Source organism: Protobothrops mucrosquamatus, unplaced genomic scaffold (genome assembly GCF_001527695.2).
Source record: "Protobothrops mucrosquamatus isolate PMUCROS unplaced genomic scaffold, P.Mucros_1.0 scaffold3055, whole genome shotgun sequence".
Taxonomy (NCBI): Eukaryota; Metazoa; Chordata; class Lepidosauria; order Squamata; family Viperidae; genus Protobothrops; species Protobothrops mucrosquamatus.
The window spans coordinates 37,755-48,867 of NW_015389067.1; the positions used below are offsets into that span (position 1 = coordinate 37,755).

General features: G+C 56.4%; 1 protein-coding gene across 1 annotated transcript in view; it reads left to right on the forward strand.

Moving 5' to 3' along the window:
• Positions 1–349: 349 nt before the first annotated feature.
• The window catches only part of LOC107296967 (telomerase-binding protein EST1A-like), a gene marked incomplete at its 3' end in the record, with an annotated part of 48,203 nt that continues 37,439 nt past the window's right edge, over positions 350–11,113 (forward strand). Inside the window, exons 1-2 of the mRNA XM_015826323.1 lie at positions 350–461; positions 9,805–11,112. Coding sequence (XP_015681809.1) covers positions 350–461; positions 9,805–11,112 — 1,420 coding nt within the window. The remainder of the gene's footprint in view (positions 462–9,804; position 11,113) is intronic.

The window sequence follows — 11,113 nt, forward strand, 5'->3', positions numbered from 1 at the left end:
CGGTAATTTAACAGCATGCAACTTAATCCAGGGACCACCAGGAAGACTCCCACCAGCGCTGACACGGAAGCCCCTAGCAGCCCTCCTGCCTTTTGCGGTGCGGGGACGCGGGACTCGCCGTCTCTTCCGAGCGGGCGCCTGGAGAAGCCCCGCCCGGCCGTTCGGCTCGCCCCGCCCCGCTTCACACGACCAGCAGCAACAGCAGCCGCGAGCGACGCACGTGGGCCAGTCCCGCGCCGGGCCCCGCCCCTCCGCTCGCGGCTGACGCATGCGCCCTGAGGCTCCGGGGCCGGTTTGTCCGCGCTCGGCCACCGTCCGCCGTTTGTTTCCTTGGCTTCGGCGAGCCAAGATGGCGGCGGCGGGGCTGGAGCGAGTCCGCGTTTCGGCGGCGGAGCTCCGGCGGGGGATTCTGGCTACGGCGGAGGCGGCGGCGGCGGCGACGCACGAGAGGGGCGGCCCAGGTGAGGGTGCGGCGGGCGGGCGGGTGAATTATTTGGTTTGCGGCTGCGGCGCGGAGCAGGGTGGCCGGGGGGCGTGGCGCTCTGTTGCCCCCCCGCCTCCCTCTCTGCTGCCTTGAACACCTGCGCGCGCCCCGCGCCTGCGCGCTCTTTTACGCCTCTCCGTCTGGGCCGGACTACAGCTCCCACAATGCCTTGCCCGTCCGTTAAGGGGACCAGGGGCCTTCCGCCATGGGGGCCCTCCCGGAAGGCCCCGACCTCTTGTGAAGAAGGGCCGGGGAGGGGGGGGAGCGCTGCCCGGCTGGCAGGGCGACTCGAGGCGCTGCTCTTCCCCGGGGTAGGCCTCGCCTGACTCGGAAGCGCCTGTCCGGCCGGGTCAGCTGGAGTGGCGGCGGCTGACCCTCCCCTCGCCCCCCTCTGGGGGGTCTGCCTAATTCTGGTTGCCCTCCCGGGCTCAGAGGGGCTGCTTGACTGCGGGGGTGGGGTCCACCCGTGGCCGCTTTAAGACCTGTGGACTTCAACTCCCAGAATTCTGGCTGGGGAATTCTGGGAGTTGAAGTCCACAGGTCTTAAAGCGGCCACGGTAGACACCCCTCCTGCTCTAGCTTGTCTCTTGGTATATTTACTGTTTCTTTGTAATTTGTGGACAGCCTTGAAGTTGAAATAATAAATACAAATAGGAGAATCCCAATGGAAGCATTTGGGATGGAGGGGGGGGGCTGGCCCTCTGACCATGGAGAGCCTCCCCCCCCCACGACCAATCCATCCACCAGGGTCTCTGCTAGCCTCAGTTTCTGATGTTTTGTCAACGGCTTTGAGGCTTGGTGGAGTTGTGCACTCCGTTCACATGCTCTGTCCTCTGTTTATTCCGGATTGACACCGCTTGTCATCCCCCCCCTTTTTCCTCCCGATGCCCGTGCCCCACTTCCCCAATCTCCTCCCCTGGGCTTTACGGCATACGCTGAAGAGGGCAGGCGTGACACTTACTTTTCGGAGTCCGGCTGTGTTTCCATCCGGAGCTTATGCTCTTCGAGAGAGTCTTTCTATTTTCCTGGCTTCTAAAGTTTCCTGGAGGCGGAGTTGGCCTCCTCCTCCTCCTCCTCCTTGACCTTTTCTTACCCCGCGGAATATATTTTAGTGAAGCTCAAATCTTTGTGGTCTCAGATCAATTCTTTGCCCTCTTGGCTTTCCCTGTGGGACTCTTCTGGTAGTTTCCCCCTTGCCTCTATGCAAAATGTGAGATGCTGTTTCCTGTTGGTTCCGCCTAGTTGCATCTTGTGCACCAGGTCTCGGTCATCCCTTCCGACGAAGCTCCCTCCTCCGGCGGCTTTCAAGTTCATCTGTCTAGACCAGGGGTAGGCAACCTGGGCTCTTTTATGACTCGTGGACTGCAACTCCCAGAATTCCCCAGCCAGCATGTTCATAGGTCTTAAAGTTGCCATGGTTGGAGACCCCTGGCCTAGGAGCTTGCCCACCACTGGGTGCCTTTGCCAGCACTGCAAAACCTCAGGTGTGCCACCCTCCCAGATGCCAGACTCGGGTGCCCTGGGTTTGCTGGGCCCCCAGCTTCCAACTCCAGAGGGCATCTTGGTTCGTCCTTGGCCAGCCTCTTCCAGGGTCTCTGGCTGGTGGTCCTGCTCTTGCCACCCTGCGCCATCTTTGGTGGCACCCTGCTCTTCTCTGGCAGCTTCGGCATCAGGCTTCCACTTCTCCTTTTTGCTCTTCGTTATTACATAATCCCTCCTTGGAATATGCCACCTGCACTTCTCCCTTTGCTGCTGCCCAGCTGTTGCCCACCCCCTCCTTCTCAAACCGCTGAGCCCCTGCTTAAAGGGCCAGCTCTTCATTCCCTGCGAAGTAGAGTCCTGAAAAGGAAGGGGAATGGGGGGGCTGTTGTCCTCCTCTATTCACCCTCTCACACCCTGGGGCCCACATGCATTATGGCTGCAGCCAGCTCATCAACCCACTTTAAGACTTGTGGACTTCAACTCCCAGAATTCCCCAGCCAGCAGAGCTAGTGGACTTCAGAACAGTTGGTCCACAAGTCATAAAGGGTCCATAGTTCCCCAGCTCTGCTTTAGGTAGGTAATAGATAGTCTAGCACACATGTTAAGACTCCTGAAGGTGGAGCTTTGCAGGCTGTTGGTGGCTGGAAAGAGATGAGTAGGGGGCATGTAGCATGCCTGGGAGCCAGGCCACGCCAGGGAGGCTGGGCAAGGGAGTCCTCCCCACACATGTTCCAAGAAGAAGAATAGAATAGAGCTGGAAGGGACCTTGGAGGTCTTCTAGTCCAGCCCCCTGCTCAATCAAGAGGACCTATAGTATCTCAGATAAGTGGATGTCTAGTCTCTTTTTAAAAAACTCCAGTGATGGAGCACCCACGACTTCTGGAGGCAAGCTGTTCCACTGGTTAATTGTCCTCACTGTCAGTCAGGAAGTTTCTCCTTAATTCCAGGTTGCTTCTCTCCTTGATCAGTTTCCAGCCATTGTTTCTTGTCCTGCCCTCTGGTGCTTTGGAGAATAACGTGACCCCCTCCTCTTCTTTGTGGCAGCCCTTCAGATCCTGGAATACTGCTATCATGTCGCCCCTGTTTCTCCTTTTCTTTAGACTGGCCAAACCCAAGTCCTGCGACCATTCTTAGTCTCCAGGCCTGTGATCATCTTAGTTGCTCTTCTCTGAACTTTTTCCAAAATCTCAACATCTTTTTTGTAGTGTGGTGACCAAAATTGGCTGCAGTATTCCAAGTGTGGTCTCACTAGGGTTTTATAAAGCGGTACTAATACTTTGCATGCTCTTGATTCTATGCCTCTGTTTATGCAACCCAGGATTGTGTTAGCTTTTTTGGCTGCTGCTGCACAGGGCTGGCTCCTAGTCAAGTGATCGTCCACCAAGACTCCGAGGTCCCTCTCACAGTGGCTGTTTTTGAGCTGGGTCTCACCTAATGTTGGCCGGCGTTGATGGCAAAAGCCGGGTTAGGAGCGGGGGTCAAAAGCTTCGAAGGAGATGCCACTTTCCAGAGGAAGCTGATGGTTGTGCTTATCGGGAAGGCAGTTGTGGGACTTTAGCCCCTTCGTGGGAGAGTGAAGCGATAGCTGCCCCAGGCCGGAGCGCAGGCTGGGTGTGGCTGGCATGCAGGGGGCATCAGTTGAGTCCGGGAGGGGCATCTGGGTCACCTGCATAGGCTCGGCCGTGAGGCTTGGCCACATTGAAGAAATGGCTCTCCTCAACGTGTTTCATGTTTGGTGTTTTTATGAAGTCTAAAAAAGTCTGTTCAAACTAAAATGCCGCAATCACCCCAAAGATGCTTTTTCACGACCTGGATGGCTGAGAATCTCCGTAGACATTGAAGACACACGAGCTTTTCAGTGTTGAATCTGCCTGCATGGCTTTGCCTCCATTCCGTGAGTCCTGTGCTCCAGGAGGGAGAGAGATTAAAAATATTAAAGCTATTCTCCAAGGCGCCTGAAGGCAGGACAAGAAGCAACGGATGGAAACGAATCAAGGAGAGAAGCAACCTGGAACTAAGGAGAAACTTCCTGACAGTGAGAACAATTAACCAGTGGAACCACCGGCCTCCAGAAGCGGTGAATGCGCCAACACTGGAGATTTTTAAGAAGAAACTGGACAGCCATTTGTCCGAAATGGTATAGGGCAGTGGTGGCGAACCTATGGCACACGTGCCAGAGACGGCACTCAGAGCCCTCTCTGTGGGCACTTCTCTGAACTGCTGGTAGCGGGCTGCAGAGCCCCAGAGTGCACCGGTCGAGGGGCTGGCAGGCTGTGGCTGCCGACGGACACTGTCGGCCCCCATGCGCTCGCTGGCCTCTGTGTGCGGGGGCCGATGGTGTCAGACAGCAGCTGCCCCAGCTCCTGCCTTGCCTTGCCCTGAAATAATGGCACCCCCACCCTGCCTCGCCTCACCACACAGGACGAGCCTCCTACCCACCACCCCACCTGCCAGAGACCTCTTGGATCTCCCCAACCCTGCCCGGCCCCCAACAGGCGTCCCTCCCAACGAGCAACATCGAGGTGACCATGCCCACCTTGGCCACACCCATCCAGTCTGCCATGACAACCACAGCCACGCCCACCCAGTAGGTCACACCCACCTGGCACCCGCAATAAATAAGTGAGTTTTGAGTTGCAGTTTGGGCACTCGGTCTCTAAAAGGTTCGCCATCACTGGTATAGGGTTTCCTGCCTGAGCAGGGGGTTGGACTAGATGACCTCCAAGGTCCCTTCCAACTTTATTATTATTATTATTATTATTATTATTATTATTATTATTATTATTATTATTATTATTATTATATTAAATGTGTGGCCCCTTTTGTAGCTGGAGTGACAGAGCATGAGGTGGTTTTGCATCCCAGCTTTATTCACACAGCAGAGGGGCTGCTCACGGGGGCTGGTGTGGGGCGGGAAAGGGCTGCGTTCCTCCAGCCAGGCCTGGTTTTCCTAGCCCAAAGTGTCCCCCAAGCAGCTGAGAAGCCAGGCCAGGGGGTAGGCAACCTTGGCTCTTTTATGACTCGTGGACTTCAACTCCCAGAATTCCTCAGCCAGCTGTGCTGGCTGAGGAATTCTGGGAGTTGAAGTCCACGAGTCATAAAAGAGCCAAGGTTGCCTACCCCTGAGCCAGGCCAACCAAGCGCTCTGCCCATTAAGTGAGTCTCGGCACAATGTGGGAATCCCAAAGGAGCTTTTTCCAAAAGGCAACTGGCTTTTCTTAAGTTTTTTTCCTTGAAAACATTTGGCTTCTCATCGAAAAAGCTTCTTCAGTCAGCTGGGAAGAGAAAGGAAGAAAACTGAACAGAACTGAAGAAGCTTCCTGGACGAGAAGCGAAACGTTTTCAAGGGAAAAAACCCCAAGAGAGTCCAGTTGCCTTTTGGGGAAAGCCCCCTGGGGATAGCCCTGAGGCCTGGGGGGCTGAGACTCTCCCTAGACATGAGGTGGGAGGTCAGGGGGGGCTCCCTTGTGGGGGGGGAGGCTCAAGGCCTCCCTTCTGATGCTCCTGGCAGCCAGAGACTCACTCCGGGTGCCCGTGGCCTAATCCAGCCACCGGGCTCCGTGCCCAGAGACCCAGCAGGACCCCAGGGTGGCTGTTCCATGGCCCGCCTGGGCTGGGCCCCTCGGTTCCAGGCCCTTCTGGCCCAGCCCGGTCGTCACGGGAGCCCCTGCCAGCGTTCCGATGCCAGCCCACCGGAGCCTCCCAAGAGGCAGGCTGGATCTCCCTGGCTGCAGCCCACAGGCTGGCCATGGCCCACGGAGCTGAGCAGTGGGAGGCCTCGGCCACTGAGGGGATGTGCTCCCCAGGAGGAAGAGGAGGAGGAGGAGGAGGAGAAATCCAAGACGGAGGTCCGTCCTGGCTCTGGGAAGGAGCCACCCTGGGGCTAAAGGGGGAGGAGGGCTCCAGGGTGGGGTCTGGAGGGATTAATGGCTTTGTGCTCCGGTCGAAAACCGGGTGACCTGGTGGCCACTGAAACCAAGTGTGGGGTCTCTAGCCCCCACGCCCTTATGCAGGGCTCAGGAGGGAGAGTCCTCTTCCCTTTGGGGGAGGGGGACGTGCCAAAGCAGGGAAGGCCACACAGGCTCTCTTGCTGGACCCCAAAATGGGGACTTTTATGTTTAATCTTAGTGTTAATGATGTATCTGTCATACAACAACAACAACAACAAAACAACAATATAATAATAATAATAATAATAATAATAATAATAATAATAATAATAATAATAATAATAATAATAATAATAATAATAAAAAATAGAGTTGGAAGGGACCTTGGAGGTCTTCTAGTCCAACCCCCTGCTCAGACAGGAAACCCTACACCAGTGATGGCGAACCTTTTAGAGACCCAGTGCCCAAACTGCAACCCAAAACCCACTTATTTATCTCCGGGTGCCAGGTGGGCGTGGCCCACTGGGTGGGCGTGGCTGTGGTCATGCCAAGGTGGGCATGGTCACCTCGATGTTGCTCGTGGGGAGGGACACCTGTGGGGGCCGGGCAAGATTGAGGGAGATCCAGGGGGTCTCTGGCAGGTGGGGCACTGGGCAGGAGGCTCGTCCTGCGGGGTGAGGCAAGGCAAGGCAGGCTGGGGATGCCATTGTCGCAGAGCAAGGCGAGACGGGAGGGGTGGCTGCTGCCTGACACCATCAGCCCCCGCACACAGAAGCCAGCGAATGCATGGGGGCTGACAGTGTCCGTCAGCAGCCACAGCCTGCCGGCCCCTCAACCGGCGCACTCTGGGGCTCCACAGCCCGCCACCAGCACTTCAGAGAAGCCGCCTCTGAGCTGGACGTCCATCCGACAGCTGAGGAGGCGATGCAGTGGGTCGTGCCCGGGAAAAGGAGAGCATGCAAGGCCAGGAGGGATGGGACGGGGGGGGAGGGAAATCAGCCATGCTGGGATGGATCCGTGGGATCTCGGCGAGTTAGGCAGTTGGTTGGTTGAAGAGGGACGGTTGCCATCTCCAGCGCATGGTGTGCGTGCCCACAGAGAGGGCTCTGAGTGCCGCCTCTGGCATGCGTGCCATAGGTTCACCACCACTGCCCTACACTATTTCGGACAAATGGCTGTCCAGGCTCTTCTTAAAAACTTCCAGTGTTGGAGCATTCATAACTTCTGGAGGCAGGCTGTTCCACTGGTTAATTGTTCTAACTGTCAAGAAATCTTATTTTTTTTATAAATGTGGTGTTTTTTTTAATTTTTAATGACAGTTTGATATTTGTTTGCTTGTTGTTTTTTTTCTTTCTTTTCCTTTCCAAATTTTGTATTTTAACTTTGGAGATATATATATAAATGTTTTGTTTTTAAAAAAGATAGACTTTCAGCAGGCCCTACCTGGTGATACAGAATCTGCAATGACAGCCGGTTATTAGTCATCCCAAGGATGCTTTTTCACGAGGCAGCCGGACTTTATTCAGCTCTGCTGAAGAGCTGAAGAAGCTTCTGGGATGAAAAGCAAAACGTCTTCAAAGAAAAACAAGAAAGTCCAGTTGCCTCGTGAAAAAGCACCTTTGGGGTAACTATGACCTGGATGATTGAGAATCTCCACAAAGATTTGGTTATTAGCTTCTTCAGCTGTATTCAGAAACACAGCCACAGACACACACACCCCAAAAAAGGTGTTTAGTTAAATGCAAAAGTGGTCTTTTTATTTCTTCATAACTTTTATGTCTGGTTTATCTTTGATTTTCTGGTTGGTTGTTTCCTTTTAAAACATTTATTACTTTTTTAAAAAGGTAATTTTTATGGCTGCATCTTTCCTACCTTTTTGTATTAACAAAGCCATGTCATCTCTTCAGTCTTTCAAACGCCATTAGAAGTAAACCTCATTTACTGACTGCCTCATTCAGCAACTGTTCAAAGTTATGACAGTGCTGGGAAAAAAACACTTTATGACCCTTGCTCACCTTTATGACCTTTGCAACGTTCCTTAGTCACGAGATCGCCACTTACAATCCTGTGCCCGTCCTGTGGTTTATCTTTCTTCCCACCTTTGCAGAGTGTAGAGATTGGAGAGGAAGGGATCGCAAGAGAGTCAGCAGGCAGACAGTGGGGAATACCCAGAGAAAGGAATGCAGTGGCACACCAAACCTTTTCCCTCCCCACTCTCTGCCTGCTGACTCTCTTGCGATCCCTTTCTCTCCAGCGAATGTAAGTGCAAACTTCAACTCTCTTCTTGCTAACTATCCCAGTGGCTACGGCTAGGCCAGGGGTAGGCAACCCTGGCTCTTTTATGACTGGTGGACTTCAACTCCCAGAATTCCTGAGCCAGCCATGCTGAGGGGAAAGGGAGAGGTTTCCAAGCTGAGCCATGCTGGCTCAGGAATTCTGGGAGTTGAAGTCCCTGAGTCATGAAGGAAGCCATAGTTCCCCCACGCTGGCTCAGGAATTCTGGGAGTTGAAGTCCGGAAGTCATGAAGGGGGCCATAGTTCCCCCATGCTGGCTCAGGAATTCTGGGAGTTGAAGTCCACCAGTCATGAAGGGACCATAATTCCCCCATGCTGGCTCAGGAATTCTGGGAGTTGAAGTCCACGAGTCATGAAGGGGGCCATAGTTCCCCCATGCTGACTGAGGAATTCTGGGAGCTGAAGTCCACCAGTCATGAGGGGGGCCATAGTTCCCCCATGCTGGCTGAGGAATTCTGGGAGTTGAAGTCCACGAGTCATGAAGGGGGCCATTGTTCCCCCATGCTGGCTCAGGAATTCTGGGAGTTGAAGTCCACCAGTCATGAAGGGGCCATAGTTCCCCCATGCTGACTGAGGAATTCTGGGAGCTGAAGTCCACCAGTCATGAAGGGGCCATAGTTCCCCCACGCTGGCTGAGGAATTCTGGGAGTTGAAGTCCACGAGTCATGAAGGGGCCAAGTTTGAAGACCCCTGGTTTAAATATTTAAATATTTTTTCCTCACGGTCACATGATCAAAATTCAGGCATTTGCGCAGGGGTAGGCGACCTTGGATCTTTTATGACTCGTGGACTTCAACTCCCAGAATTCCTGAGCCAGCCATGCTGAGGGGAAAGGGAGAGGTTTCCAAGCTGAGCCATGCTGGCTCAGGAATTCTGGGAGTTGAAGTCCACCAGTCATGAGGGGGGCCATAGTTCCCCCATGCTGGCTGAGGAATTCTGGGAGTTGAAGTCCATGAATCATGAGGGGGCCATAGTTCCCCCATGCTGGCTCAGGAATTCTGGGAGTTGAAGTCCACAAGTCATAAAAGGGCCAAGTTTGAAGACCCCTGGTTTAAATATTTAAATATTTTTTCCTCACGGTCACATGATCAAAATTCAGGCATTTGCGCAGGGGTAGGCGACCTTGGCTCTTTTATGACTCTTGGACTTCAGCTCCCAGAATTCCTGAGCCAGCCATGCTGAGGGGAAAGGGAGAGGTTTCCAAGCTGAGCCATGCTGGCTCAGGAATTCTGGGAGCTGAAGTCCAGAAGTCATGAAGGAGACCATAGTTCCCCCATGCTGGCTCAGGAATTCTGGGAGCTGAAGTCCACGAGTCATGAGGGGGGCCATAGTTCCCCCATGCTGACTGAGGAATTCTGGGAGTTGAAGTCCATGAATCATGAGGGGGGCCATAGTTCCTCCATGCTGGCTGAGGAATTGAAGTCCACGAGTCATAAAAGAGCCAAGGTTGCCCACCCCTGGGCTAGGGAGAGGGGATGGGGGAAAAGAAATGGCTTCCCACTGAGTGACAGCTTTGCTTAACGACAGAGATGTCACCCCCAGTTCAGTTACATAAGTTGGTCTGCTGCCCCACCATGCCTGGTGAGCCCCCCACTAGCTTACCCCCCCACCAGCTATGGGGCTGACGGTTCTCTTGTGCTTCCTTTCTTGCAGAGACCATGAAGGAGCCCCGGCATCGTAAGGACAACCGGCGTCCGGATCTCGAGATTTACAAGCCGGGCCTCTCCCGCTTGAGGGGCAAGCCTGGCCCGGCCAAGCAGGAGCTCCCGAGAGAGGAAGAAGCCACGGAGGAGGGCCTGGGCCCCGGGAAGCCCGCGGCAGCTCCCTGCAGGGAGGACACCCCGCTCCCCCAGGCCCCCCCTGAGGACAAGGCCCAGCCCCCCAACGGCTTCCTGGAAGGTCCTCCCCAGGGCCCCGGGGGGCCCCCGCAGGACTGGTGCCCTCGCATCGTCAGGCGAGCCAAGAAGCCCGACCAGCAGATCTACCAGCCTGGCAAACGCCTGCAGGCCTCGCCCCGGGAGGCGGGGGCTGCCCCCCTGGCAGACGAGGAGCTCCCCCCGAAGGAGGAGAGGGGAGCAGACGGCGAGAAGGACGCCGGGAGGGCTGGCCAGGGCCCCGGGAAGCCAGGGGGCCCAGAAGGAGGGCCCAACCAGGAAGGGGCCAGGCCTTTCCGGGGGGAGAAGGGCAGGCGGGCCGAGCGGCCCCGGAAGGCCCGAGACGAGCCGGGTCACGGCAAGGGCAGCCCCCCCAAGCGGTACTCGCGCTCGGACAAGCGTCGCAGCCGCTACCGCACCTGCAGCACCAGCTCGGCTGGCAGCAACAACAGCACCGAGGGGGCCCGTGGGGAGGCAGAAGTGGGGAGGAAGCCCCCGGAAAGGCCCCGCCCACAGAAGCAGCTCTCCGCCTCCTCCACCGACTCCCTGGAAGAGGACAGGGCCGAGGAGGGCCCCGAGGCCAGGAGGGCCCCCGAGCACAGCCGGCTCGCCCGCGGCCAGGAGGCCAGAGCATCCCAGGGGGGCCCCTGGCCGGCCGGCAGGGGCTCTGCAGCCTCCCAGCCCGACTGGCGAAAGGGCGGCAAGCCCTCCGGGGCCACCCCCAGGGACCCCGCAGAGGCCGGGGAGGGGAAGCCCCAGAACCGGGGCCGAGGGATCCTGGTGCTGCCGGCCAACACGGACCTGACCCCCAGCGGCACAGGGTCCCCCGAAACTCCCCACGGAGGGGGCGCCCGGCTCCTTTTTGGCAGCAGCAAAGGCCCTCGGGGCTGGAGCCGGGGGGGCACGTCCCGTCGGCTCTGGGACCCCAACAACCCGGAGCAGAAGCCGGCGCTGAAGAGCCCGGGGACCCAGCTGCACTTCTTGGACACGGACGACGAGGGGGCCCCCGTGCCTCGAGGGGAGCCCCGCCAGGCCCAGGCCCCCTACTACCGGTTCCAGAACTCGGACAACCCCTATTACTACGGAGG